Here is a 26,406-nt window from a genome sequence, read left to right on the forward strand (position 1 = left end):
TGCGTGTCTGTGCCTGTGCGTGTGTGTGTTCGAGTGCTGCGCACACACGTCTGGCCCTGGAATGGGTGGGGCTGGGCGATCTGTATGTACTTGGATTTGTACTTGAAGGAGCGCTAGCAGAGTTCAGTGCCTTCTCCCCATTCTGCCGACTGAATCCGGCCCGGCATACAGCAGGCATACAGCAGGCATACAGCAGGCGTTCGATAAGTGTTTGCTGAACAAAGCCTAAGCACCCTCAGCCGTAGGGGAGTTTAAGGAACAGTGGTGACCCAGAACCGCAGAGGGTTTTGAAAGGCTTCCTGGGGTGGGGTGGGAGGGTTGGGTCTAGAACAGTGGTTAGAATCTAGCTAGCTACTGACACCCACATGCACTTTCAGTGTAGCCACGGAATTTATTTTTTTAAGTTTATTTATTCATTTAATCTAAAGTAATCTCTAGGGCACCTGGGTAGCTCAGTGGGTTAAGTGTCTGCCTTCAGCTCAGGTCATGATCCCAGGGTCCAAGGATGGAAGGAACCCTGCATCAGGCTCCCTGCTTAGGAGGGAGTCTGCTTCTCCCTCTCCCTCTCTTAAATAAATAAAATCTTAAAAAAAAAAAAAAAAAAGTAATCTCTATGCCCAACGTAGAGTTGGAACTCAGACCCAGAGACCAAGAGTTACATGCTCTTCTGACTAAGCCAGCTGGGTGCCCTGCCACTGAGTTTAGATTAAAGAAGTAGAAAATAACATACTTCTGGCCAATGAGAAGCAACCAGTATTGAAGATAAAAAAGTCCAGGTCCGCCAGATCATGCTTGATCCTGTAGACTGATGTTTTTTTTTGTTTTTTGTTTTTTTTTGCTTTTTTTTTTTTTTTTTTTTAGACTGATGCTTCTTAAGCTTGACTGCATTTGAATTTTCTGCAAGCCTTGTTAAAATGCAGATTGTGATTCTGTAGATCTGGGATGGAGCCTGAGGTTCGTCTTTTCTAACAAGCTCCCAGGTGATGGCCATGTTGCTGATCGAGGGACCACACTTGGAGTAATGTGGCTATAGAAGATGGTTCTATGGTGCTTGGGTTGTATTTTATAGGCCATGGGGAACCATGAAAAACTTTTTTGTTTTAGCTTGATTTGGGTGTTTAATCCAAGTAATTCCAGCGCATGGTCACAGAAGGATTTACAATGCAAAGATAGCTAACCTGCTCTACCCTTTCCCACCTCTAGCCCCACTCCCAGAGGCAACAACATTCAGCTTTTTTTTTTTTTCTGGTGTTTATACACATAACCCCACATACGCTTATACAGTACAACTATTTCTTAATTTTAAATATTGTCTACCAACTTCCTAATATAATCAATATGATTTATTGCACTTATACTCTGTATTTCCCCTCCTCCATTCACCCTATATATTTCTATCACTATTTTTAGTTCATCAAACGGTTACTTTTGTAACCTTAAGTAAAATATTTTTCCTTAGTATCTGTTGGTCAACGGAAGGGTTTTATTTTTTTTTTTTTTAAATTTTTTTTTTAATTTTTATTTATTTATGATAGTCACAGAGAGAGAGAGAGAGAGAGAGGCAGAGATACAGGCAGAGGGAGAAGCAGGCTCCATGCACCGGGAGCCCGATGTGGGATTCGATCCTGGGTCTCCAGGATCGCGCCCTGGGCCAAAGGCAGGCGCCAAACCGCTGTGCCACCCAGGGATCCCAACGGAAGGGTTTTAAATCAGAGGTTAAAAAAACAGATTTGCCTTTTTGAAAAATTACTCTGAATTTTCCAAGGGGAAAGGATTGGAGGGGTACAAATCTGGAGTCAAGGAAATTGATTGGAAATCAAGAAACTGAAATGGCCTGGACAAGGGGGCTGGTTGTGAGGTTGCAGAAGAGTTAGACCAGGGGGCACTTGGGTGGCTCAGTAGCTGAGTGTCTGCCTGTGGCTCAGGTCCTGATACCAGGGTCCAGGGATTGAGTCCCTCATCAGGCCTCCCACAGGGAGCCTGTTTCTCCCTCTGCCTATGTCTCTGCCTCTCTCTGTGTATCTCTCATGAATGAATAAATAAAATCCAAAAAAAAAGACCAGAATGGATAACTCTTTTTTTAAAAAAAATATTTTATTTACTTATTCATGAGAGATACAGAGGCAGAGACACAGGCGGAGGGAGAAGCAGGCTCCATGCAGGGAGCTTGACGTGGGACTCGGTCCTGGGTCTCCAGGATCACGCCCTGGGCGGAAGGCAGCACTAAACCACTGAGCCATCTGGGCTGCCCAGAATGGAGAACTCTTAAGGAGGTAAGATTGACAAGACTTGGTGACTGGCTATGTTGATTTATTTATAGTGGCATTTATGAATGCTTGTTTAAAAAAGCAAGGATTTCAATAATATTATGGAGAGTCTACTAATTGCTAGCCAGTGTGTGTGGTACAGAGAATACAGGGGGGAGCAAACAGACCTGGACTTGTTGCTGGAGAAGAGGATTCAATGGTGACTCTCAGCTGTTTAGCCTGATGCCATTCAAAAAGGAAGGGAACCCAGGAAGAGGTCTAGAAATGGGAAGAGATGATCACAGCAGGGGTTACATTGAGATGGAGGACCCTGTGAAGATGTCCAGCAGGCAGTCAGACCCAGGTCAGCCTAGAACTCAGGAGAAATGTTAGGACTGCAGACATGAGCATAAGAATGTTGGTGGTAATAGAGGTCAGGAGAGTGCATAAGATCTTCCCTGAAGAGTGAGAAGCAAAGATCAGAAAGGAGCCCTGAGAGATATCTTTTTTATTTTATTTTTGTTTTTTTTTTTTTTTTGAGATATCTTTTTTAAATGCCAATAAGATGTGTTGGATTTTCTTCTATTCTCTAATACATACTTATTAGGAAAAATCATCCAATACTTGGACTTCTAAGATAAGTACTGTTAGGGACACCTGGGTGGCTCAGTGTTTGAGCGTCCAGGTCCAGGGATTGAGTCCCACATCGGGATCCCTGAGAGGAGCCTGCTTTTCCCTCTGCCTGTGTCTCTGCCTCTGTGTGTCTCTCATGAATAAATAAAATTAAAAAAAAAAAAAGATAAGCACTGTTAACATTTTGGACGATACCATCCCACCGCTTAGGAAGCAGGTGGAATATGGAGAACTCAAAAACTCTAACTGGTCTTCTGATTTCCTCCATTTCCTTTTAAAACATTCTCCATAAAACAGCACATTTCTCTTAAATAGGACTCTATCACTTCTCTGCTTAAAACTTTCACGGCTAGGTACTCACTTCAAGTAAGCATCACCATCATCTAGAAACGTGTTAGAAATGCAGTCTTCTGCTCTGCCCCAGACTATTGAATCGAAAACCCAGAACGGGGCCCAGCAATTTGTGTTTTAAGACGCCCTCAGAGTGATTCTGATGCAAGGTGAAGTTTAAGACCCACTGTGTTCAGCTAAGTGCTTTGTATATATTATGTCATTAAAGCTTCACAACAACGCTATTATTCTTGTCAGGATAGGGCAGGGGTTAGGGGTGGAATCTGGAGATGTGATACTGAGGTTTGAGTTCTAGCTCCCCCAGCTTTGTGCCCTGGGGCCTCGTTACTAAGAATATCTACCTCAAGGAGCTGTTGCCGAACGAAATGAGCTGATGTCGGCCAAGTGCTTGGAACGGTGACTGCACGGCGTAAGCATCCTGTAAGCGCACCCCATCTCACAGACCGGGCAATCCGGGCTGAGCCCAAGGTGAAGAGACCTGCCCCAGGTCTAGGCTAGAGGTAGCAGCGGGTTTTAATTCCCCTCGGCCTCCGAAGACACCCTTGCGCAGGCCAGGGGCGCGGCGGCGGCGCCCAGGCCCGAAGGCCCGCTGACCCTGGCGTGGAGCGGGCTAGTCAAGGCGCTGGGGCTCCGACTGCGGCCGGGCTTGCCCCCCGCGGCGCTGGGGCCCCCCCGCTGCCCCCCCGCAGCCGCCCCGCCGCCCGTTGCGAAGCCGCGGGGGAAGCCAGCGCTCGCGGTCCCGCCGCCGCCCTAAGCGCCGCCCTAAGCGCCGCCCTAAGCGCCGCCCTAAGCGCCGCCCGCCGCCCTCTCACCCCGCGGCGGCGGCGGAAGCGGGGAGGCGGGCCGGGCCGGCCGGGGCGGGGCGGCCAGCGGCATGGAGGAGGCGGAGGCCGCGGCGCGCCGGGCGGAGCAGTGCGGGCCCGAGAGGGGCCCGAGCGGGGCCCGGGCGCCCTGAGCCGTGAGTGGTTTGCGGCGGGGAGCGGGGCCGGGTGGGAGAGGGTGAGGGCGCCCGGGGCTGGGGCCTGGGGGCCGGGGCTGGAGGGGGGGGTGCCCCGGCGCACCCCGGACTAGGAGGGCCGGGGCTGGGGGATTGGGGGCCCGGCTAGGGGCTGTCTGTGTCCTGGCGCACCCCAGGACTAGGAGGGCCGGGGCTGGAGGATTGGGGGCCGGGGCGGGGGGGGTCTGTGCCCCGGCGCACCCCGGGACTAGGAGGACTGGGGCTGGAGGATTGGGGGCCGGGGCTGAGGGGGGCCTGTGCCCCTGGCGCACCCCGGGACTAGGAGGGCCGGGGCTTGGCCCTTTTAGGGGCTGCTGAACCTGAGAGCTGATTACTTGGCCTCTGCGCTGGGGCCCCGGGCGGCTCCGCTGCTCCCCCGCCCCACGGGAGTCTCCAGGCGGGCTGACCCCTCCGAGGCTTCCTTTCCAGAGCAGTTGGGCCACTTTTCCCGGGTCACACAGCCTGAATGATGGGAGGGAGGAGTTGCGGGGGGTCCTCCCTGGGCTCCCCAGAAGGCATCAGACTTTGGGAGGAACACCTGACTCCCTGTGACCCTCTGGTCCTCTCAGATTCCTGAAGGCATGGGTTGGCCAGGACAGTGGTGACTCCCCAACCCGGCATGGACGACTGGAAGCCCAGCTCCCTCATCAAGCCCTTTGGGGCTCGGAAGAAGCGGAGCTGGTATCTTACCTGGAAGTACAAACTGACCAACCAGCGGGCTTTGCGCAGGCTTTGTCAGGTAGAGAGATGTCCCGCCCCGCCCCGGCTCCCTCGCAGCTTTACCCCAGACTCTGGGCACCAGGACCTACCTTGGCTGCTCCCAACCCTGGAAACAGGCAGCAGGTTCCTAGACGGGACACCTCTTTGTGTCATATCCCTACGAGGTGGTGGTTTGGGCCCAGAGTTCTGGAATCAGAACCCAAGTACAACCCTCTAGGCTTCTGACGGAAATCTGAAGTCTAGTCAGGAAGGCTTTGCTCAGGGGCCCATATCCGCCAGGCGGGCAGAGCTAAGACCCAGGTCTTCTGATCCCCAGCTTGGTTCTCTGGGACTGGCTCCCTTTCTGGGAACTAATTGTGGAGGGGACCAAGGAAATCAGGGCCTCAAATGGAAGCATCCAGGAGCTCTGGGTAGGGAGGGCCCTGATGAAGAGAGAGGGGTCGGGGGTGGTCCCCTGGAGGAGGTGGTCTTGAAACTGGACCCTGGTTGGGGGAGAAGTGGGCGGACAGAGGGAGGAGAGACAGGTCCCAGGCTCTGCCTGTGTCCCCCTGCAGCCAGGGCCCTCCTTTCAGGAAGTCCCTCAGTGATCTGGAGAGGGCACCCCTCTTCAGTCATCCCTACCCCTCCTCTCAGACAGGGGCAGTGCTTTTCCTACTGGTGACCGTCATTGTCAACATCAAGTTGATCCTGGACACGCGGCGAGCAATCAGCGAAGCCAATGGAGACCCGGAGCCAGAGCAAGACTATGGTGGGGCCAGGCTGAGGATGGGATTGGCTGGTGGGGTGAAGGATGGGGGTAGGGTCCCCTAGGATCTCACCACTGCAATGGTAGGCACACTCCAGCGGATGATACTGTGCTGGAGAGACTGTCGCCACAACCTGTTGCACCCTGACAGATGAGGCCCTGGGCCGATTAGAGCCCTCACGGCGCAGAGGCAGTGGTCCCCGACGCGTTCTGGATGTGGAGGTGTACTCAAGCCGCAGCAAAGTATATGTGGCAGTGGATGGCACTACGGTGAGTGGGCCGGTGTCTGGGGTAGAGTCACTGTATTCTACTCAGGGTGTGGTCCCCTGGTTCTGGGCTCCACTGCCTGCTTGGGTAACTGCATCTCTGCCACTTTTGAGCTAGGTGGTTCTGGAGGCCTCAGTTCCTTATCTGTAGGCTGGAACTAATGATTTCTACTTGTCGGGCTTAAATGAAAAGTATGTGAAATGTGTTACAGGTAGTGGGATATTATCAAAAGGGATCATTAGTAGTAGTAGTAGGCACATAATTCATTGATTTCTTTATTTCATAACTACTTTTTGGTCTCTTCCTTGGCCTCAGCCTTGTCTTGGGCACTGGGGACCTAGGGGTAATCAGACCTGGTTCTCATTTGAGGGTCTTGATCGATGTATTATGGTATCTCCAACATGAGGAAGACACATTCTAGGGCTCTAAGTGCCTGAAAGCCATGGAGAGGAGGGTTGTAGAAAGATCTGATCTCTCTTGATGGGCAAGTTAAGGAGGTTTTCCGGAAGAGGTGGCATTCAGGCTGGGTCAGAAAAGAACAGTTCACAGAATCATAGGCAGGAGGGGAGGTTTCATGCAGCTCATTTGTTGAGTTCCCATAAGACAGAGAAACCTCAAATGCCGGAGTGAAGAGGTGGACTTTGTCTCCGCCTCCTGGTAGGTGCTGGAGGACGAGGCTCGGGAGCAGGGCCGTGGCATCCATGTCATCGTTCTCAACCAGGCTACGGTGAGGTTTTTTTTTGGGGGGGGGGGGGGCGGTTGGCTACAGGCCTGAAGATGAGCCCTCCTTGCTGTTGACACTAACTCACAAGAGGTATGTCCCCTGCCAGGGCCATGTGATGGCAAAGCGTGTATTTGACACATACTCACCTCATGAGGATGAGGCCATGGTGCTGTTCCTCAACATGGTGGCGCCTGGCCGAGTGCTTATCTGCACTGTCAAGGTCAGTGACTGTTCCTTGGTTCCTTTCTCTATGCCCCCAACTCCAACCTTGCTCACGACTCTGGGCTCTCTACCCCTAATAAAACATAGTGGGAAGAGCCTCTCAAGAAAGGTAATACAGGTTCCAATCTTAGCCTTGTCATTTTTATTCAGCAAATAGTTACTGAGCCCCTACTGTGTGCCAGGCACTGCTCTGGGTGCTGGAGATAGGATAGGAAGCAACCTTTATGGAGCTTCCATTCCACAGGGCAAGATCAACAACAAAAAAAACCTCAGTACATGTATGATGTCAGGAGACGATAACTTAATGAAGACAATAAAGCAAAAGAGACAGAGTAGTGGGTGATGCATTTTAGAAGGGGAAGGTCTCTGTAAGGAAGTGACATGTGAGCAGAAAGCTGGACGACGTGAGGAGAGGGCCAGGCGAATATCTGGAGGAAGGTGTTCTAGATCAGAAGAATGGTGAGGGTGTGCTCTGAGGTAGGACAGTACTGGCATGCTCGAGGAACTGCAAGGGTGCCAGTGGAGCCGGAGCAAATTCAGGGAGGGGAGGGGAGTGGGGGGGAAGAGGGTGGAGGGGCGCAGATTGTGTGGGATCCTGGTAAGGATTTACTAGCCCAGTGACCTTGGATGATTCTCAGAATCTCTCTAAACTAAGCCTTTGGTTTTCTTATCCGTGGCAGGATAGTAATCTCAGAGGGTTGTCATGATCGTTTAATGAGCTAATTTAAAATCAAAGGTTTCGCATGGTGCCTGACAGCGAATGTTCCATGAAGCCAGATCTCCCAGAACCATGCCAGTCAGGCTGACTACCTTCTCTGGTCTCCCAGGACGAGGGCTCCTTCCACCTCAAGGACACAGCCAAGGCTCTACTGAGGAGCCTGGGCAGCCAGGCCGGCCCTGCCCTTGGCTGGAGAGACACTTGGGCCTTTGTGGGACGCAAAGGAGGTACCAGCACCACAGGCCATCCACCCTATGGGATGAGGGGCCCAGGAGGAGCAGAACCCCAAGAGCTGGGGTGGGGTTGGGGGCAAATAGGAGCCCGAAGTGATGGGCTGGCTGAAAGTGGGCAGAGAGGAGAAGCAGCTTTAAAACTGGAGCCTGGGCCCCCATTGTGCCTCATTCCTGTCCCTGCTAGGTCCTGTCCTTGGGGAGAAACATTCTAAGTCACCTGCCCTCTCCTCCTGGGGGGACCCAGTCCTGCTGAAGACAGATGTGCCGCTGAGCTCAGCAGAAGGTGGGGTTGGGGGGGCTGGTGCCGGGCTCCAGTGCCTGGGCTGGAGGTGGGCATTTGGGTCCTATTTATGAAACTTTATTTTCTTCACTGGGTGCCTGGGGCTCTGTAAACCACACTAGCCTTGTGGCCCCTCATGCCTCCTCCTGTTGACCCCTCCCTTCCCTCAGAGGCCGAGTGCCACTGGGCAGACACAGAGCTGAACCGTCGCCGCCGGCGCTTCTGCAGCAAAGTCGAGGGCTATGGGAGTGTGTGCAGCTGCAAGGACCCCACACCCATCGAGTTCAGCCCTGACCCAGTGAGTGAGGCCTTAGACAGTGAGGCTCGGACTCCTTCTCAGCTTGGCAAGGAGCCCTTGGAAAGGGCCAGGTTGGGTTTCTGGACCCCAGGCCAAGAGGGAACCAGGACCCGAAGATTTGTGCTGACCTCTGAAAGGGGGGGCAGGGCCGACCATGTGAACAAAGGTTCATAATTGGAGTTGGGTTGAGTGTGTGGAAGGGCCCCAACAGAGAAACCCTCTGCTGCTTCCCTCTCTACCCTGCCTTCTCCCCAAAGAACTCTTCCCTGGGTGGGGGGTCCCAGTTTGAAGAAGGAGGGAGGCAAGAGCTAAAAGCTGTTTCTCCCTCAGCTCCCAGACAACAATGTCCTCAATGTGCCTGTGGCTGTCATTGCAGGGAACCGGCCCAATTACTTGTATAGGTGAGCCTGGGAGGGGGTTGGTCCAGCCCTGGGTGGTGCTTAGCCCAGGGTGAAGCTCCTTGGGCTCATCCACCTGTAGGTGGAACTCTTGAGGTGGGGGTGGGAGGTGGGGGGCAACAGGTTCTAGGCCCATTCACCCATGTGGGAGAACATGGGGAACATGGGCCCACCAATAAGCACAGGGGGGCCCTGAGTTGGGGGGACAGTACCTAACCCATCCCTGGGCTCCCCAGGATGCTGCGCTCTCTGCTCTCAGCCCAGGGGGTGTCCCCCCAGATGATAACAGTTTTCATTGATGGCTACTACGAGGTGAGTGGGGCTCAGGGGCTATGGGAAGGGCAGGGCCCAGGGCCGTGGGGACGGAGCAGCGATGATCACGAGACCAACAGCCCAGGCAAAGGCTGTGAAATGTGAATGGCTCGGCATGGCGGAGCCGTGGGGTGGGCAGGGGGAGGTGCTTCACAGGGTGACCATAGCCGTGCCCCCAGGAGCCAATGGATGTGGTGGCACTGTTTGGTCTGAGGGGCATCCAGCACACTCCCATCAGCATCAAGAACGCCCGTGTGTCTCAGGTATGGCCTAGGCGAGGACGGAAGGGGCAGACACTTGACCCCGCCGTCCACCCTGCAGCTCATGCACCCCATTTCCACTCCCCACCCAGCACTACAAAGCCAGCCTCACTGCCACTTTCAACCTGTTTCCGGTGAGTAGTCCAAAGCCCTTGGACCTAGGGAAGGGAAACGTGGGTATAAAGCCTGGTCTTACTATATAGCAAGCTCTTCCCCTGTCTGGGCCTCAGCTTCCTGATCTGGAAAATGGGGGGAGTGCTGCCTGAGAAGTGAGATGGGGGTGGAGGAGGCACAGGATGGGAAAGGGCCCCTGGGGTCATGCTGTCCCCCGCCCCCTGCAGGAAGCCAGGTTTGCCGTGGTCCTGGAAGAGGACTTGGACATTGCTGTGGATTTTTTCAGGTGAGGGGAGTACCCCTCCATAAGTGGCTCTCCATGCAGCTCCTACCTGCTGCTTCGGGCCTCTTTCCTTACTGGCTCTCCAGGGAGGCAGGCAGGGGGTGTCTGGGAGAGCTTTGTGGGGGAAGTCAGCTCAAAAGTGGGGGGAAAGCCTGAGCAAAAGTAGGATGGCAGGTGTTGGGGTTGGAGTAGAGAGTAGAAAGGATGGGTAGAGACAGTGGGGATTTAGGGGGAGGGACAAGCAGGCATGACTCCTGAGTCCCATCTCCAGCTCTTCCAGCATCACTATGTGACTGGGTTTGTCCTTGCCCTTTCCTGAACCCTTGGACCCTGCCTCTCTCAGTTTCCTGAGCCAATCCATCCACCTGCTGGAGGAGGATGACAGCCTGTACTGTATCTCTGCCTGGAATGACCAGGTAAGCCAAGGGGCCAGAGGTTACCTGGGGGAGTGGTACAAGCACTGAGCTAAGCCCTCCCCCACCCCACCCCCCGTGCCTGCCCCCCGCCACCAGGGATACGAACACACGGCTGAGGACCCAGCACTGCTGTACCGTGTGGAGACCATGCCTGGGCTGGGCTGGGTGCTCAGGAAGTCCTTGTACAAGGAGGAGCTTGAGCCCAAGTGGCCCACACCAGAAAAGGTGCCCTGGCAGGGGAGGATGGGCGGGCTGGAGTCCCCCATTGGCTGCAAACCCCTTCACCTTCATGACTTTCCGTGCCCCCCCCCCCCCCAGCTCTGGGACTGGGACATGTGGATGCGGATGCCTGAACAACGCCGAGGCCGAGAGTGCATCATCCCCGATGTTTCCCGATCCTACCACTTCGGCATCGTTGGCCTCAACATGAATGGCTACTTCCACGTGAGTGGGAAGCAGGATGTTGTGGAGGCGGGCACAGTGTGGTGGATGGAGCGAGAGCACGGGCTCCGGAGCAGCCCGGGGGAACGTGTCTTATCTTCTTTTGCCTCAGTTTCTTTATTTTTAAAAATGTGGATAAAAATACTGCCTACCTCATAAGGTTTTGAGACTCTGAGGTTTAAATGAGTTACTATATGTAAAATGCTTTGAACTGCAAGCATTATATAAGGGTTAGCTGGTATTATTTTTATTATTACTATTCTTAGCACCAGACTGTGGGTGTGGGGAGGGTATTTCTGCCACCCGGCACTTACGCAGCCCTGCCCTCTCCTGTCCTTGCAAATGTGGGGGCCCACGCCTCCGCCTGGCATGAACAGGGACGTCCTCGGTCCCACCATGCCTTCCCCAGCTGTGCCTAAAGGGCCAGTCCTCAGTTACAGCAAGAGTGTGCCTTGAGACAGCCCAGCCTGAAGGAACAGATGAACAGCTCGAAACCTCCTAGAAGCCAAAAGGACCCTGAAGCCCGGAAGGCTGGCTTACACAAGACCCCAGTCACCTCCCACAGAGGGGCAGGTGCTTCCCTGAGGTCCCTGTTGGTACCTCAGTCACAGCACTTGCTTCCCCCTCAGCACAGCCTATCCTTTTGCGTACCAGGCCTGGTAGGGCCCGTTCCTGCCTTCTGTGGCTCTACAACAGCAGACCCAAGGACTGCCCCTGGGAACAGGGACTACCTCAGGGGTCAGTAGCTTGAGCTGCCATGTGGGCATGAGCTCTCTAGCGATGGTGGAGCCCAAATTAAAGCTAGTAAGAGCCTGCCAAGGATGCTACGAAGAAGAGGATGGGGAAGACGGAGGCAGGGGCCGGGAGCAGTGAGAGGGACTTCTGTGGGTCCAGGACTTCATCTGTGGGGCTTGTGGTGGGTCAGCGGGGGGTACGGGCCCCACCTGGAAGGCCAGATGTTCACCCTCACACCTGCTCCAGGAGGCCTACTTCAAGAAGCACAAGTTCAACACGGTTCCAGGTGTCCAGCTCAGGAACGTGGACAGGTGGGGGCTGGGGACAGGGCAGAGGACCCTTGATGACCAATCCCCAGTATTCCCTGCCAACCCTGGGGCCTGTTTCTTACCCCGGCCCTCCTGCCCCCGAATTCCCACGTGATCCTTCACCTCGCCCCTGGAACCTGAAGGCTCGCCCCTTCTCCTGACCCATCTTCCCTTCTCCTTCAGTCTGAAGAAGGAAGCTTATGAAGTGGAAATTCACAGGCTGCTCAGGTATGGCCTCTGGCAGTCGGGATGTATGGCAGGGAGTGAGGAGGCGAAAACCGGGGGTCTTGGCGCTGTGACCCACTGCAAAATGAAAATCAGGGCATCTTGTTCAAAAATTAAGAATTTCAGGACAGCGATAGCACAGCATTAAAGTAAGCGCAGAAGGCAGCCTGGGTGGCTCAGTGGTTTGGCGCCTGCCTTCAGCCCAGGGCATGATCCTGGAGTCCCGGGATCGAGTCCCATGCCAGGCTCCCTGCATGGAGCCTGCTTCTCCCTCTGCCTGTGTCTCTGCCTCTCTCTCTCTCTCTCTCTCTGTCTCTCATGAATAAATAAATAAAACATTAAAAAAAAAAAAAAAGTAAGCGCAGGGCCTGGTTTACCAGACCCGTGAGGCAGGCTCCATCCTGGCCTTTCTACCCCCTCCCCCCTGCTGCAGTGAGGCTGAGGTTCTGGACCACAGCAGGAACCCTTGTGAAGACTCGTTCCTGCCAGACACAGAGGGCCACACCTATGTGGCCTTCATCCGAATGGAGAAGGATGATGACTTCACCACCTGGACCCAGCTTGCCAAGGTGCCCCATTAACACTCCCACCAGATACCTTTGTTCTGGAATCTTCTACCTTAGAACCTCCTCTTCAGACTCTGGGAACCCCTCTTCCAGCCCCTTTGTCCAATACCATATTCTAGAAGATGCTACATCTTGAAGATTGAGGAGACTGCAGAGGAGGGGTGGGGGCTGGACCAAGGGTCCTCAGTTGCACCCCCTCCTGCCCCTGCGGCTCTCTGATCATTGCCTCTCCCCCCACCCACTTCTTCCAGTGCCTCCGTATCTGGGACCTGGATGTGCGTGGCAACCACCGGGGCCTGTGGAGGTTGTTTCGAAAGAAGAATCACTTCCTGGTGGTGGGCGTCCCAGCCTCCCCCTACTCGTGAGTGACTCTTTTCTGCCCCGGGAAGTGGGAGACTAGTGGGATTACCTCTTCCCTATACATTGTCAAATTATCTTCCCAGGGTGAAGAAGCCACCATCAATCACCCCAATTTTCCTGGAGCCACCTCCAAAGGAAGAGGGAGTCCCAGGAGCCGCAGAACAGACATGAGACCTCCTTCAGGACCCTGCAGGGCTGGGTACTGTGTACCCCCAGGCAGGCTAGCCCTTCACCCCATCCTGTAGGATTTTGTAGACACTGGTCGGGGTTGGCGCTGGCTTGTTTTTAACATGAGACTTAATTACTAACCCAAAGGGGAGGCTTCCCCTGCTCCAACGCCCCTATACCTGAGTTGGAGGTCTATTTATTTACTTTCCTGTTGGGAAGGGGCAGGATAGTACCTGGGAATCATTGGGGTCCCTGGGCAGCTGATCCTGCCCTTTGCACACACCCTCCTCCCAGGCCTGGCTCAGAATCTAACCTATTTATTGACTGTCCTGAGGGCCTTGGGAACAGGCTGAAGCCTATAGGGCCTTGACTCCTTTCTTGGCTGGGGTGCTGCCCTGAGGGTGGGGCTGGCTCTTACTCAGGAACCTGCTGTGCCCAACCCATGGACAGGCCCGCTGGGGCCCACCTGCTGATGCAGACTCACTCAGAGACCCTCAGACACGGAACCAGGCCTCTTCTCAGCCTCCCCTTTGTCCAGGTTTCCAAAGCTGGATAAGGTGGTCATTGATTAAAAAAGGAGAAAACCTCCAGGGATGTGTTTTATGATTGGCGGGGGGGGGGTATGTGAGTGTGAGAAAGAGAAAAATCGGTAAGTAGGAGAGAGAATGGTTATGATGGATAGTGAGATTTCCTTACTGTCCTCCACAGGATTTAGCTTCCATTTGGGGCCATTTGGCCACCAGGGGATGCCCAAGTCTCAAACTCCAGGATTTTTCCCTAGCTCCACCTTAGGACATGAACTTGACCCTAGCCTCACCCTACTTGAGGCTAAGCTTAGAGCAGCTACCTCAAACCCCTTCCCCATGGGGCTGTTCACTTGCCTAGCTTGTCTGGGCAGGTACCTGTCCCCAGAGATGGAGCAAGAGAGCAAAAAGGAATCCTCGGGGGTGAGGGAGGCAATGGGAGAGCAAGGGAGACTAGTGGGGATATAAAGGAAGTGGGTGAACCAGAACCAGACCAGTATTATTCAGGAGGCTAGGACTGGGCTGCAGATGGGAGTTGTAAGAGAAAGGATCTGTGGCCCTTAGGGTGCTTCGTATGCAGATTCCATGTCTAGGCATTTTTCTGGAGAAAACCCATCATTTTTGTCAGATTCTCACCCAGCCCAGTGACCCAAAGAGATTAGGAAGATCTAAGTCATAGAAGAACCAGGAAATGAATGGGATTGTCTACAGGTAGTGGGTGAGAAAGCCACTAAGGCCCCCTAAGGCAGGGGGCAGGACGTTTAAGGGATCTGTACAGGACTTAGGATCAGAGGTGAGTATGGGACACACCTCTTGAGAAGGGGTCAGCCTGCTGTCCTTTCAAGGTGAGCCTGGTGAGCTCCTTATGTAGAGCCCTGGCCAGGAAGGCAGGAATGGCCTAGAACTCCTGCCCTTTCACCAGTTCTACTCCACCCTCCCCCACTGGTGCCTGGAGCCCAGCTCCACAGTGACACAGTGACACAGGTGGTGTGCTGCTGGGACCGTTTCTTTCCGCCTTCAGTGTTTGCTAGAGATAGAGTACTTGAGGTACTGTTAGAGCCGGGGGCGAGCGGTTAGCCAGTGAGGAGGCGGAGGTCCGCCCTGGGCAAACAATCTCCTGCAGCTCTCTGTAGGCACCTGGTGTGTGAGAGATGGTCCGGTGGTGAAGGCGGGGAGGCCCTAGCCTCCCTCCCTGCCAGGCCCCCGCAGCAGGCTCCTGGGCTAGCCTCAGACTGGCTCTGGGGCCCTGTGTGGCTCTGGCCAGGTTTCTGTTCCTTCTTGGGTTCAGCAAGGGGAAGGGGTAGTAGTTCTGGGCTGCCCTAGAAAAGCCAGGGAGGAAGGATGAGGGGTCAGCAAGGAGGACGACTGATTTGCCAGGCTGGGTTTTCCTCCCTTGTTGGTGCTGTGGGTCCTGGTTCAGCCGCAGTCAGATCTATGTTTGGGATATTCTGGTCTTCCACGTCAGCCAGGACCCCCCAGGCTCCGGAGTCAGACAGCCTGGGCCCAGATCAAGGCTCCTCAGCCCTCCAGGGAGGTCATGGACATGGAACAAGTCCCTCGGACTTTCTAGGCCCAGCTTCTGTACCATGGAGGTGGTTAAGATTAAGAGATCAGATCTGTCGAGTCCCAGAGGCAAGCCAAGACCAAGAATGAAGTTCTTTCTAAAATCCCCAGAGCAGGTACCAGGTGTAGGACTTTGCCCGAGTGAGAAGGGTAGGCAGCTCAGAGCCTCTGATGGGGGCTTCTGGAGGGCTTCCAAAGCCTAAGAAGCGACCCCCTCCCATTGCCTTGGCAGTATTTCTGTCTCTCCGCCCCCATGTGGGCACAGGCTTGTTATTTTCATAGCTTTCCAGTCCATTGCCCCTACCCAGGAGGGGGTAGTTTCAGGCCAAAGTCCTCCCACATTCGAGGAGGCAGACTGGCCCAGCCCCCAACTCTTCCCTGAGTGCCCTCTTGGTCCTCCCTGTTAGGCTCCCTCCCAGGCCTGGAATTCAAGCAAAGGGGAGATAGAGGCACCTACCTCCACCCTATTTCCCTCCTGCGAACTAGTGCCTTCCCTTTTCAGGAGCCTTGTGAGTCACCAGCCCCTTGGGAATCTGAGGGCCAGGTTAGGCAAGACGGGCCTGCCTCTCCAAGGATACACGAGAAGAGTTCCAAATGGAGACATTTTAATTGGGTATTGGGTTCTGAAGTGCCTTCTACATATCCGCCTGGTGACTGCTGGTTTTGCACATGCCCGTACTATAGGGTGTCTTTCTCTTATCCCCCAGGAGGCTGCTGGGATCAGCAAGAGCACACCTGGGCCTGAGGCGGTGTCAAGCGTTTCAGGGACAGACTGGAGGTTGGGGCAGGAGAACTGGCTGCTTCAGGCCCCAAGCCCACCAATGGAAGGAAAAGTCAGGCACAGCTTGAAGGGGGCGATCCCCTATTTGGCCACCAGTCCAGAGCAGCAAGGCCGGCCCACTCTGGCCCAAGTGACACTGTTAGATCCTGTCCCCACCCTAATCACTGCCACCTGGCAGTGCCAGGGTGCCTCTCCTCAGTTCGTGTGTGGCATCAGCAGTGGCGGAGGCAGAGCAGACTTATTTCAGATTGCAGTACAGATACATGGACACAATCATGGCAGCCAGCTGGTGGGAAAGGAACAGGCAAAGGGTCTTTACTTTTAGTCCCCTGCCACCCAGACACCCTCTCTGAAGCTTTGTGAGAAGTCTGTCTCCTTCAGCAAGGCCTCCAAGATGGCTCAAGCACCCCGGTCCAGTGGGGCTACCCTGACCTCCCCACCCCCTTACCTCCAAGGCCCCGATTCCGGCTGCCACGCCCCCCACAGTGACCGAGTTGGCCCGGAGGTCATACAGAAGCTGACTGAAACAACCCTTGGGGGAGGGGAGAGAGGTCCCCAGTCAGCAGCTGCACCCCCTCTTCATGCAGCACTTAAGGCCATCAAAGCAGCCCCCCGCTTTCCATACCACACCTGTACAATCTTGTCCTTAGCCCTCTCCTCTGTGCAGGCTTCTGTGGCTGTGCCATTGCCACTGTCGAAGCAACAGTATGGGGGAAAGGTATGGTTCCTCAGGAAGTAGGGGGAGCCCTCAAAGTCCGTGTAGTTGTTGAAGCCACAGCACCCGAGCTGAAGATGAGGAGGGCAGGGTGGTCAGTAGGGTCTTGCACTTTCTTGCCCCTGCAGGGTCTCCCCCAGCCCACCTTACCCCTGCCATGGTGCTGTTCCACACTTGCGTGAAGTCCTTCTGGGAGCCATAGTCCTGCTTGATGGCGGGCACGACCAGCAACGTCAGGAAGTGCTCGGCCTGGGTGGGGTGGGCCAGTGCTTAGGGCCCAGTAGGGACGGTGGCCAGTGGTCATTCACAGGCCACAGCCCACCTGCAGGGATCCTCCCCAGCTTTCCCCCTTGCCCAATCCCGCTCCTCACCATTGTAGTGTACACCAGGGCCACCACAGCAGCTGCCACCTCCGCGATGAAGATGAGGAGGAGGATCAAGAAGAACTGAGCGGGGAACAGAGGTCTGAGTTTGAGACAGAGGAAGTCCCTCGTGCCTCACTTGTGACCCGCCACCCAGTAAAATGGGCAGCAGCCCCTTCTACCGAGGGCCCTGGAGTCCAGAGCTTGGTCTGGGGATCCCCGGGGCCTGGATTCTGGGGTCAGGGGACCCTGGGTCTTGGTTACAGGCCTGTGGAGCTGGGCTTGACGCACCATCATAAGGGCGCACTTGTTCTCCGAGTGAGCACCGTAGCAGCCCAGGAAACCAAGAGCGAAGAGTATAGCACCGGCTGCGATGAGGAAGTAGCCGACGTTGACGAACTGCATGGCACTGGATGACAGCGGCCCAAAGATCTTCAGGAAAGATGGCCCATCGACTGACACCCAGATGCCCACTGCCAACAAGGCAACACCACACAGCTGGGGACAGAGAGGCAGGCCTTAAAACAGTGCAGGCAAGCAGCTTCTTACCACGCAGTTGAATCAGGAAGGTGGGAAACAAGAAATTTCTCCCTTTATTGGCTAAGGACTGTAAAAACTCATCCTGTAGGGAGGAAAAACGTTCTGTGGAGCCAGAAGGATGGGAGCTGGGCCACCCATAGCCAGTACCAGGCTGCACATCAATGCCGATTATAAATGGGATCAGGGGTTCCAGAAATATCCACAGGTTGGGGGAGGGCAAGGCAAGACTTTTCCTCACTGCTGTCAGGGTCCTGCCGCATAACTAGGAATGAAAACAAGCAGGTGAGGCTAACAAGGCCCCCCTCCCCCCATTTCCTTGCCCAGCCAAGCACCTTTGTCCTCCCATAGGTGAGAGTCACCATAGCAGCAGAGGAGGGGCTGAGGTTTACATCTGCTTCCAACCCTGGAGAGGAACTTGGTGAGAAGGGACACCTACCTTGAGGGCTCATTTGGCTTCTCTGTAGGATCAAACTCCAGGCCTACCCTTCATCTTTTTTTTTTTTTATAAGTGTGTTTAAGACACACTTTTATAAAGTTTTATTTTATTAAGATTTTGTTTATTCATAGAGATGCAGAGAGAGAGAGAGAGGCAGAGACACAGGCAGAGGGAGAAGCAGGCTCCATGCAGGGAGCCCGATGTGGGACTCGATCCTGGGACTCCAGGATCATGCCCTGGGCCACAGGCGGCGCTAAACTGCTGCGCCACCAGCGCTGCCCCTACCCTTCATCTAACTGAGACCTCTCCTTGCCTCACCAGGAAAAATGGGGCACCAGAGGAGGGGTACAGCCAGGGCTTCTTGTAGAGGCCCTCCGGCTCAACCCCAAGACCTCAGGGAACCCAGAGGCCCAGACGGGGTAGGAGATACACTCTCCAGATGCCACAGCTCTTAGAGCAAAGCCTTGCTGACCCAGAGCATCAGCGGAAGAATGAACCCGCTACTACGTTGGTGTCTAGTCCCCAGCTGTAGAAACTGAGGCTAGAACCAGGAGTGAGGTGCAGATTGTGGCTGGATCCCAGGCATGTTTGTCCAAGGACAGAGAGCCAGGCTCCCAGCCTACAGGGTCAAATTTCAAGGAGCCCTAGACCTGCTCTGCCCTGCCCAGCCTGGCAAAGCCTGAGCAACAGAGGCCAGAAACCAAACTGGATTTGCTTTTAACCCCCTCGGGCCAGAACACCTGCTCTCCATATCCCTGGGATCTGTTTGCCTTGTCCAGATATATGGATAAAGGTTAGTTCCCTGGAGCCCGAAGAAGCCCAAGGAATGGACCACCCCGGAGTCAGGGAGGTAACACCTGCAGCCCAATTTCCCCAAAGTCCTCTACACTTCATGTCTCCACTTCCTCGACCTCCACTCACTTAAGTCATTTTTTTTTCTTTCACTTAAGCCATTCTAATTTGGCTCCAAGGTCTGTGATGCTGTCTTGTGCTAAATCTGGTGGATGCTTCCTGCGCCATACCCTCCTGGCCTCTCTGCGGCCATGTTCTCCCTCTTTTCCTCCTATTGCTCTTTTTCTTTCTTTCTTTCTTTCTTTCTTTCTTTCTTTCTTTCTTTCTTTCTTTCTTCTTTCTTTTTTTTTTCTATTGCTTTTTTTCTGTCTGCTTCCTGGTGGCCATTTCTCCACATACCCTGTACAAGTTGGGTTTCGCAGGATTCGCTCAGCCTGTGTGCTCTTACCCTCTCCCATGGCCTCGCTGACCCTTTGTGGTCATATGACTTCCAAATATCCACGTCCAGCTCCAACTGGAGCTGCAACCCCCTTGGGTACTCAGCTGCCCGGGGCCCATCCCCTGGGTCGCTCATAGTAGAGACACAGGCTTTATCTTCAAAGCCTCTGTCTCCCCTGCCCCTCTGTCTGTCCCTCGGCCACCATCCGAGGGCTTTGTCCTTGGTCCATTTCTCCCCATCTCCACCACCATCTCCAGGGTTCATGCCTCATTACTCAGCTTCCTCAGACATGCCCTATACAATCTGTTCCTGGTTTTCTGAACAATACCTGATTTCATTGCCTCTGGGCCTTTTTCATGGTTTGCGACCCTCACTCAGTGCAAATGCCCAGCCTCAGCTATTTCCTCCAGATAGTCTTCTCTGACCAGGGATCAAGCCCTTCCTGGGGGCTCCCATTGCCCCTGTGCTAAGGCCAGACCTAATAGTTGCAACTGTCTGTCCATCTGGCCTGCTGGACCTGAGATCCTCAAGGGCAAAGAAAGGGCTCACTTACCTTTCTCCCCAGCGTCTTAGGCAACACATGTTTGTTGAATGAATAAGGGTTGCTTGAGGCAGACTCTCTGCTCTGGGGTCTCTGGGCATCTCTCCTTTCAGTTCCTTGTCCATCCTACTGAGGCCACTGAATTTCCTTGTACTCTAGGCAAGCTTGGGCAAAACTCTTCCCCTCCCTGGGCCCCCAATGACTATAAAATGGGGACAGTCACTCCTGTTAGCCTACTCCACCCTGCCCTATGTCGAGACTAAAACTTCCTGTAAGGGAGGGGCTTCTCTTAAGCTTTTCCACCCCAACTTGTGCTCCTGAGACCGGAACTCAGCATCTGGGGAGACTTCTGTACCCTATCCTCATGGGAACCTTGTGCAACAGAGTCTGGGCACAGCGATCTCCCATTTCGCAGCTTAGGCTCTGCTTAGGTTGTGACCCACTTCTGCAGGGAGGCCCAAAGAACCCACAGCCCCCATACTTACAAAGATGAGGAAATTGAAGAGGATCATCATCGTTTTAATGAAGCCGAAGCACCGCATGGTGGCTTCTAGGAGGCAGACAAGTGTGAGTTAGGAATTTGGGCCAGCCACCTCAGCAGCCACCTGGGCTGGCCCTGGCATTTGGGCCCTGACATATCAGACTCCAGCGTCCAGAACCTGTAAACCACCCAAATTCCCCTGCCTCTAGACTCTGACACCTCAGGACTGTTCCTAAGTCCTATCCTGACACCCCTGGCTCGCTGTACTGCCCAGGCCCTCTCCCAGCACCCGACACTCTGACACACTAAACCCCCGCAGGTTTCTCCACTGGCACCCCAAGCCCAACATCCAGACTAGAGGTCACTCCAGGCCCTTCCTTGGCACCTGTATACCCCGGACTCCTCCGCCAAGCCAGCCCTGGGCTCTTTCATTACCCTCCCCGTTGGTCTTCAGCTTCCCAAACCCATTTCCAGATTAACTTTGCCTCACAGGATAATCCCTATCCTGTGGCATCACCTGTTCAGGGCTCTCGGTAGTGAGTTCTGAAAGAAGGATCTGCTGAGGCTCCAGAGGGCACAGACAACTCCAGGGAATCGCCACTTGAGTGGGCAGGCAGGGAGACAGAGCTGGCTCTCAGGCACCAATGCTCACCTGCAGGCGGGGCAGGAGTTTTAAAGTCCTCTCTATGCCTTCCCGCCCGCCCCACCCAGCAGCCAGTCAGCCTCCTCTTGCCCTGCTGCCCCCTGCTGCCGGGAGATCTATCCCCATAGTCACAGGAGCAGCAGGCCCCGTCGGCCTGGCAACGCCAACCGCAGCAACACCCTTCCTGATCTGGAGAAGGAAGAGAAGTCTGAGGGTAAAGAGCGGCCCCTGGAATTTCTGCGTGCCCTCCCCACAGCGGTGCGCGGTAGCTCCCTAGCCTACACCTGCCGCTCCGTGCACCTGCCCTGCGTGTTCACAGGCGCACCTGCCCGAGCTGCCCTCTCCAGTCACACGCACATATGTAACCCCCTGCCAGTGCTCGTGAGTGTGCAAATACATACGCACACCCATCACACACACTTGACACTGTGTGTGGACTGACTCCCAGCAACTAAGAAACAACAAAGCAACATCTGAGGCACATACTTAAAGCCTCTCTGTTTCTGTCTCTGTCTCTTTGTCTCTCTTACACACACTTTCTGGGAAATGACCCAGGTTTAGCAGCTTCTACTCCCTCCTCTGAGTAGCAAATGACCCCTAGTCCTTTTTCCTCTACAAAATCTTGATTTCCCCATCTTTCTCCTCCATTTATCTTTCCTCCTTACTCGTCTCCCTCCCCGTACTTTCTCTCGCTTCCCCTCCTTCCAGCGTGTTCAGCTATGTGTCAAGGACGCCCCTTTCCGTCGGCAGGTGGCACCCTAATCCCATGAAAGCGGCACCCCAACTCCAAGCCGGCAAACCCCTGCCCATCTCTTTGCACTGTGAGTCCTGTGGCCCTATTTCCACTCTAGCGCTCCCGACCTGCAGGTAGTGGGGAAGTTCTGGCTTTGGAGTCCCTGGGACCAGGTACTCCCAGGCTGGTTCCGCAGCCTCCTAGCTGTGGGACTCCAGGGGTATTGCTCAGGCTCAATTTTAAACCTGTTTCCTAGTCTATTAAACAGAATAGTTCTAGGGATTTTAAATAAGATTCTCTCCCCACTCTGAGACAAATGGGAATGACCCCAGAGTGGGAATGTCAGAGTGGAGAGAGTCATAGCCAGAGGGGGTGTGGGGTGGACAAAGTGGACTTTTACAATTTAAAAAATTTTTGAATACAGTTGACACTAGTTTTTGGTTTTTTGCAATGACAGGGAGCAGCTGAAGAAACGGGAGAGAGGGGGCCAATAACACTAGTATCTGTGTAGATCACGTTTTACATGCATTACATATATGGTCTCCCCCCCCCTTTTTTTACAACAATCCTATGAGATTGTTGTAAATCTCTTTTATTCCATTTTTAAATATCAGGAGACAGGGGCACAGGAAGGTTGAGTACTTGCCGTGATCACACAGCCTGTACGTGGCAAAGCCAGGATTCACCCTGAGTCATTCTCGTGCCAGAGTCTGTATCTTAACCACCAAGCCGACTGTCTATAGTGATGGAATCACTACGAAGGCAGGAAGAGCCGACTTCCAGAAAGAGCAGGAGAGGAGGCCTTGGTCTGGGACTTGAGGAAGAAAATGGCCAAGAGCAAGTGGGGTTACAGGTGTAATGGCTGGAAGTCGATGGGAGCAAGGTCCATTTTCTAAGACGGATAGCAAGTGAGGCCTTTAGGGTGGTGCTGGGGACCCCAAAGTCTCCTAGCAGGAACAGAGAAAAGCTGGAGGCTGGGAAGGAGGGCTGGAGGTAGAGTAAGAGGGAGAGAGGGGGCTGAGGTCCACTGTTCCACAGCAACTCGGTGCAAAGCCTGCCAGAGCCATGGATGTTCCTCTCTCCCGCAGGAAAGGAGATACACCCAGGGTTGACACAACTTACATCCCTCTGGGAACCTAGCACTAATTATCCACATGGCTTTCTCTTTTCCCTCAGGAAGCATCAGAGCCAGGTCAGCTCCATCTATGACCCCAGTGCCCAGCACATATGAAGTTTTTAGTGAACAATTCCTGATTGATGGGATGAATAAATGAGCACAGAACAGCAAGAGTTAAATGTCTGGGCTTTAGACCTTGGCCACCAGGGATTTGAACCCCTGCCTGCCTCTGGTTGTGTGACCTCACCTAACTGAGCCTCAGTTTCCTTATACAATCAATCCTTTTTATTCATGGCTTCCATACCTGCGAATTTACTAGAATTTATTTGTAACCCCGCACCAATACTCATGTCACTTTTGCGGTCATTCATGGACATTTGTAGAGCTGCAAAAATGTTGAGCTGCGTCATTCACGTGTTCTCAGCTGAGGCCGAACAAGAGGCTACTCTGCCTCCCTGTTCTACCTCTTACCATGTAAACATATGTTCTTGTGGTCTATTCAGTGTCACTTTTTTTTTTTGCATTTTTATGCTTCTTGTTGGTGATTTATCAAATAATGCTGTTATTCAAATAATGCTGAAGTGCTGTCTCATGTTTCTGAGCACAAGAAGGCTGTGATGGGCCTTACAGAGGAAGTATGTTAGATAAACGTCATCCAGGTAACAAGTTAGAGTGCTGTTGACTGTGAGTTCAATGTTAGTGACTCAACAACAATATACTTTAAATTAGGTGTCTATAAACAGAAATACACATAAAACAAGGTCATGTCCAGATTGATCAGTTGACAAAAATGTGACCAGAGGCTGGTAGGAATCTAATCCTATAGGTGCATTGGCTCGATTTGCTAATGTGCTATTTGTGGCGGGGACTTCATTAGAACATAGCTACTGTGAATAATGAGAATCGACTGTATGTGAAATAGGAATGATAGAGTCTCCTTGTAGGGTTGTTGTGGGATTAATGAGAGTGTTTGTAAAATACCCGGCACTGTTTGGCACACAGCAGAAGCTTAATAAACATTGTTAATATTGTCTATGTGGGTGAATGAGAAAGCGAGGGAGTAAATGTCCCCTACTCAGAATTCCTTTTCTCTAGGGGCCAAGCTGAGGTTTTGCTGGCTCTTGGGCTGGACCCATGGAGAGAACCGTTGGGGAGCCTGACCTGTGGGGAGGGGCTGGGGACCAGGACCTACAATAAAGAGCACCACCCTAATGCAGCCTCTATGTCATAGAGGCCCCAGCTGCCCTGGCCAGGAGCAGCCTCAGGCACACCACAGAAGCTCCCTGTGCCCATGGGACCTTCTCAGTTGGTCCGTGCCCCTCGGCCCCGGGGCTTAAGTTCCCCTTACCGCAGGCCAGGGCTGGGTTGGCCTCGGCCTCGGTTTCCCAGGATGTTCAAGTGTAGCCGCAGAAGGTATCGGCAGAAACCCCAAGGCCCAGCTGCCACCACTGCAGCCACCAATCTTGTCACCATTGGCACAGGTATCAACAACATTCATACTGCCACCACGAGCATATGGATCTTTCCGCCACAAGGTTAGCCAAGGGTCCTGAGGCAGGGTGGGGAGTGGGTGGAAAGACAGGGCCATTGGTTTTCCCCCACCCTTGGCCCTGCTGTGTGGGCACTCTAGGGGGCACAACCTGTGTGAAATACCACCCCAAAAGTATGGTAGGGTCTTGATGACAGACATCCTGAAGGCTTGGAGCCTTATGAGAGGTATTGGCTGGAAGTGGAGGGCCTAGGGAACTGTGGATCTAAGAACAGTGGAGCTTCCAGAACTGCTGTCTTCCTCACACTCTTCCCTCTCCTTCCTCTCCTCAGTTCTCAGACACCTCTGTCAACCTGGCAGCTTTCTGATCCTCTAGAAGTGTCCAGAAACTAGTCCAGAAGCTTGGCTGGCTCCGGACCTGCATCTCCTAAAGGTCATGGGTGGTTAACAGCAGACAAATACACTCATTTCTGCTCTGACTGCCTTACTCCGCTCCAAGGTGTTTCAGACAACTATGCAGAGTATGAGGGCAGGGTTGGGGCTGACCGCTCCCAGGGACAGGCTTCAGTGATGACAGCAGCTATCACAGTTAGACAATGGAAGGACAGGACTCGCAGGCAACACACACCATTTCTCCATCTTTGGCCTCAGCTTTCGATCTGCCCTGTGAGGTAGGGGCAAAGGATCTCCTTAGACATCTTGGAAGTTATAGGGAGCCGGGTCCTTGAGGAGGGAGGGAGGGGCACTGATCAGAAAGGGGTAGGATGAGAGAGATTTCATTGCCAGAGTGACTTCATGAGCGCTTGGAGGTGAGCTGTATGTGGCTCTGTGCCTGTGCCGGTCAGTGTGCAGATGCAGATGTTGGTGTGTGTGTCTGAATGTGTGTGTGTGAAACCAGGACAATGAGAGTGTGAGCAGACAAGGGCTGAGTGTGCCTCTGTGGCTGCAGAGTATCAGGGTGTGTCCGTAAGGGTTTGGGTGTGCCAGAGAGAGGTGTCAGCTCACTAAGTGGAATGAAGGTCAGGAATGGGGTGGGGGCCGCCAGAAGCAGGAAGGGATTGCTTCCGAGGGGGGCGAACCACCTTCAGCCCCCTAGGTCTTCTCCGAGGCCAGTGTTTTCCAGGACTGTCAGCTGAGCTGGGGCGGTTAGGGGTGGGGCAAGACTGAGTTTGAGTCCAGAAAGGGGGAGGGCGCTAAGCACTCTGGCCTGGGGATTTTCCATTTGGATTTTCTGAGCGTGTGCCTATGTGTCATCAGGTGTAACTGGGTTTCTGTGGGGTGTGTCTCCACGGAGTTATATCTCAGTGGCAGGGAAACACTGGGAGGGACTCTTCCCTAAGGTGTCACTTTATGCATGGGTGTGTGTCTGGGGCTCCTTTCCCTGAGGGTTGGGGGTGAGAGTGAAGCCTGAGGGCCTTGGCCTGGCCTCCTGGGGTTCAGGAGGCCTGTGAGGTTTTGAATTGAATTTGAAAATGAATGGTGTCTGTGTCCTTCTACTCCAAGGCCTGCCAGAGACTGGGACCCTGAGAGGAGGGAAGGCAGAGAAGTCACTGATGTTTCGTTTCGTATCCAGACTGCACAGGCTGGGGGGAAGAAGCTCTTGGGGGTCTGGGGAAAGTGGCGCTGAACCTCAGTTAAACCAGGAATGTGGCTGGGCTAGTGCCCAAGGCCCACAAAGGGGCCCACACATTTACAGACACATGTCACAGTCCATGAACATATGCAGACATGTAAATATAAGTAGACTCCCAGACACACAATGCAACAAACACAGGTGCTTGCAAGTACATGCTTATAAACAGAGATACACACTGCCACTAATGCACGTGGACCTCCCCACATGGCGTGTGTAACAACACATGCACATGCTTACAAAAGAGCACACACAGACATAAACATGCATGCATCTGGACAAGCACATGAGCCTATAGACACATGCAATCACACTCATGCAAACCCAGGCACACACAGATGCACGCACACATGCAGACACACTCACCAGACTTCCCTGCCCCTGCGGCCCTGGAACCCAGAAGCTTCCCTCCCCTATGAGTATGTGTGTGTGTGTGTGTGTGTGTGTGCCCACACCTGTGTCTGTGTGTATCTGTGTCTGTGAGAATGTGTGTGTATGTGTGTGATGGGGGGGGGTGTGCTGAGCTGTGGGAACCTGATGACATCATCTCTTCTGGCTATTTTTAGCTCCCTCTGCAATGACGGGCTCCTCCAAGGC

General features: G+C 53.8%; 3 protein-coding genes across 3 annotated transcripts; 2 read left to right on the plus strand and 1 right to left on the minus strand.

The window, feature by feature from the left end:
* The first annotated feature begins 4,085 nt into the window (after positions 1–4,085).
* On the plus strand, positions 4,086–13,610 carry POMGNT1 (protein O-linked mannose N-acetylglucosaminyltransferase 1 (beta 1,2-)). Its single transcript, XM_055342115.1, has 22 exons — positions 4,086–4,188; positions 4,797–4,966; positions 5,581–5,695; positions 5,844–5,962; positions 6,621–6,686; positions 6,790–6,903; positions 7,733–7,850; positions 8,041–8,139; positions 8,307–8,434; positions 8,765–8,835; positions 9,069–9,144; positions 9,324–9,407; positions 9,497–9,538; positions 9,746–9,804; positions 10,145–10,217; positions 10,314–10,442; positions 10,536–10,661; positions 11,640–11,704; positions 11,885–11,929; positions 12,360–12,495; positions 12,744–12,853; positions 12,936–13,610. Exons 2-22 carry the CDS (start codon positions 4,847–4,849, stop codon positions 13,021–13,023), a joined length of 1,983 nt encoding a protein of 660 aa, XP_055198090.1. The 5' UTR covers positions 4,086–4,188; positions 4,797–4,846; the 3' UTR covers positions 13,024–13,610.
* Positions 13,611–15,704: 2,094 nt separating this feature from the next.
* On the minus strand, positions 15,705–20,846 carry TSPAN1 (tetraspanin 1). Its single transcript, XM_055342010.1, has 8 exons — positions 20,712–20,846; positions 20,199–20,263; positions 17,257–17,463; positions 16,975–17,049; positions 16,754–16,852; positions 16,519–16,674; positions 16,337–16,420; positions 15,705–16,174 (listed from the first exon to the last, which is right to left on the minus strand). The coding sequence occupies exons 2-8, from the start codon at positions 20,253–20,255 to the stop codon at positions 16,127–16,129; spliced, it is 726 nt and encodes a 241-aa protein (XP_055197985.1). The 5' UTR covers positions 20,256–20,263; positions 20,712–20,846; the 3' UTR covers positions 15,705–16,126.
* Positions 20,847–23,978: 3,132 nt separating this feature from the next.
* Positions 23,979–24,552, plus strand: P3R3URF (PIK3R3 upstream open reading frame). Its single transcript, XM_055342013.1, has 2 exons — positions 23,979–24,222; positions 24,509–24,552. The coding sequence occupies exons 1-2, from the start codon at positions 23,979–23,981 to the stop codon at positions 24,550–24,552; spliced, it is 288 nt and encodes a 95-aa protein (XP_055197988.1).
* Positions 24,553–26,406: the final 1,854 nt, after the last annotated feature.

This window comes from Nyctereutes procyonoides, unplaced genomic scaffold (assembly GCF_905146905.1).
Source record: "Nyctereutes procyonoides isolate TBG_1078 unplaced genomic scaffold, NYPRO_anot_genome, whole genome shotgun sequence".
Classification (NCBI taxonomy): Eukaryota; Metazoa; Chordata; class Mammalia; order Carnivora; family Canidae; genus Nyctereutes; species Nyctereutes procyonoides.

Bases quoted from the DNA above. Each gene is read 5' to 3' on its own strand.
- POMGNT1 (XM_055342115.1), top strand. From the start codon at position 4,847: ATGGACGACTGGAAGCCCAGCTCCCTCATCAAGCCCTTTGGGGCTCGG. The intron at 12,496-12,743 runs GTGCCCCATTAA...CACTTCTTCCAG, and splicing joins CCTGGACCCAGCTTGCCAAG to TGCCTCCGTATCTGGGACCT. The intron at 12,854-12,935 runs GTGAGTGACTCT...TTATCTTCCCAG, and splicing joins GTCCCAGCCTCCCCCTACTC to GGTGAAGAAGCCACCATCAA.
- TSPAN1 (XM_055342010.1), bottom strand. From the start codon at position 20,255: ATGCGGTGCTTCGGCTTCATTAAAACGATGATGATCCTCTTCAATTTC. The intron at 16,675-16,753 runs GTAAGGTGGGCT...CCTCATCTTCAG, and splicing joins GGAACAGCACCATGGCAGGG to CTCGGGTGCTGTGGCTTCAA. The intron at 16,175-16,336 runs GTAAGGGGGTGG...CTTTCCCACCAG, and splicing joins CCGGAATCGGGGCCTTGGAG to CTGGCTGCCATGATTGTGTC.
- P3R3URF (XM_055342013.1), top strand. From the start codon at position 23,979: ATGGGACCTTCTCAGTTGGTCCGTGCCCCTCGGCCCCGGGGCTTAAGT. The intron at 24,223-24,508 runs GTTAGCCAAGGG...TCCTCTCCTCAG, and splicing joins ATGGATCTTTCCGCCACAAG to TTCTCAGACACCTCTGTCAA.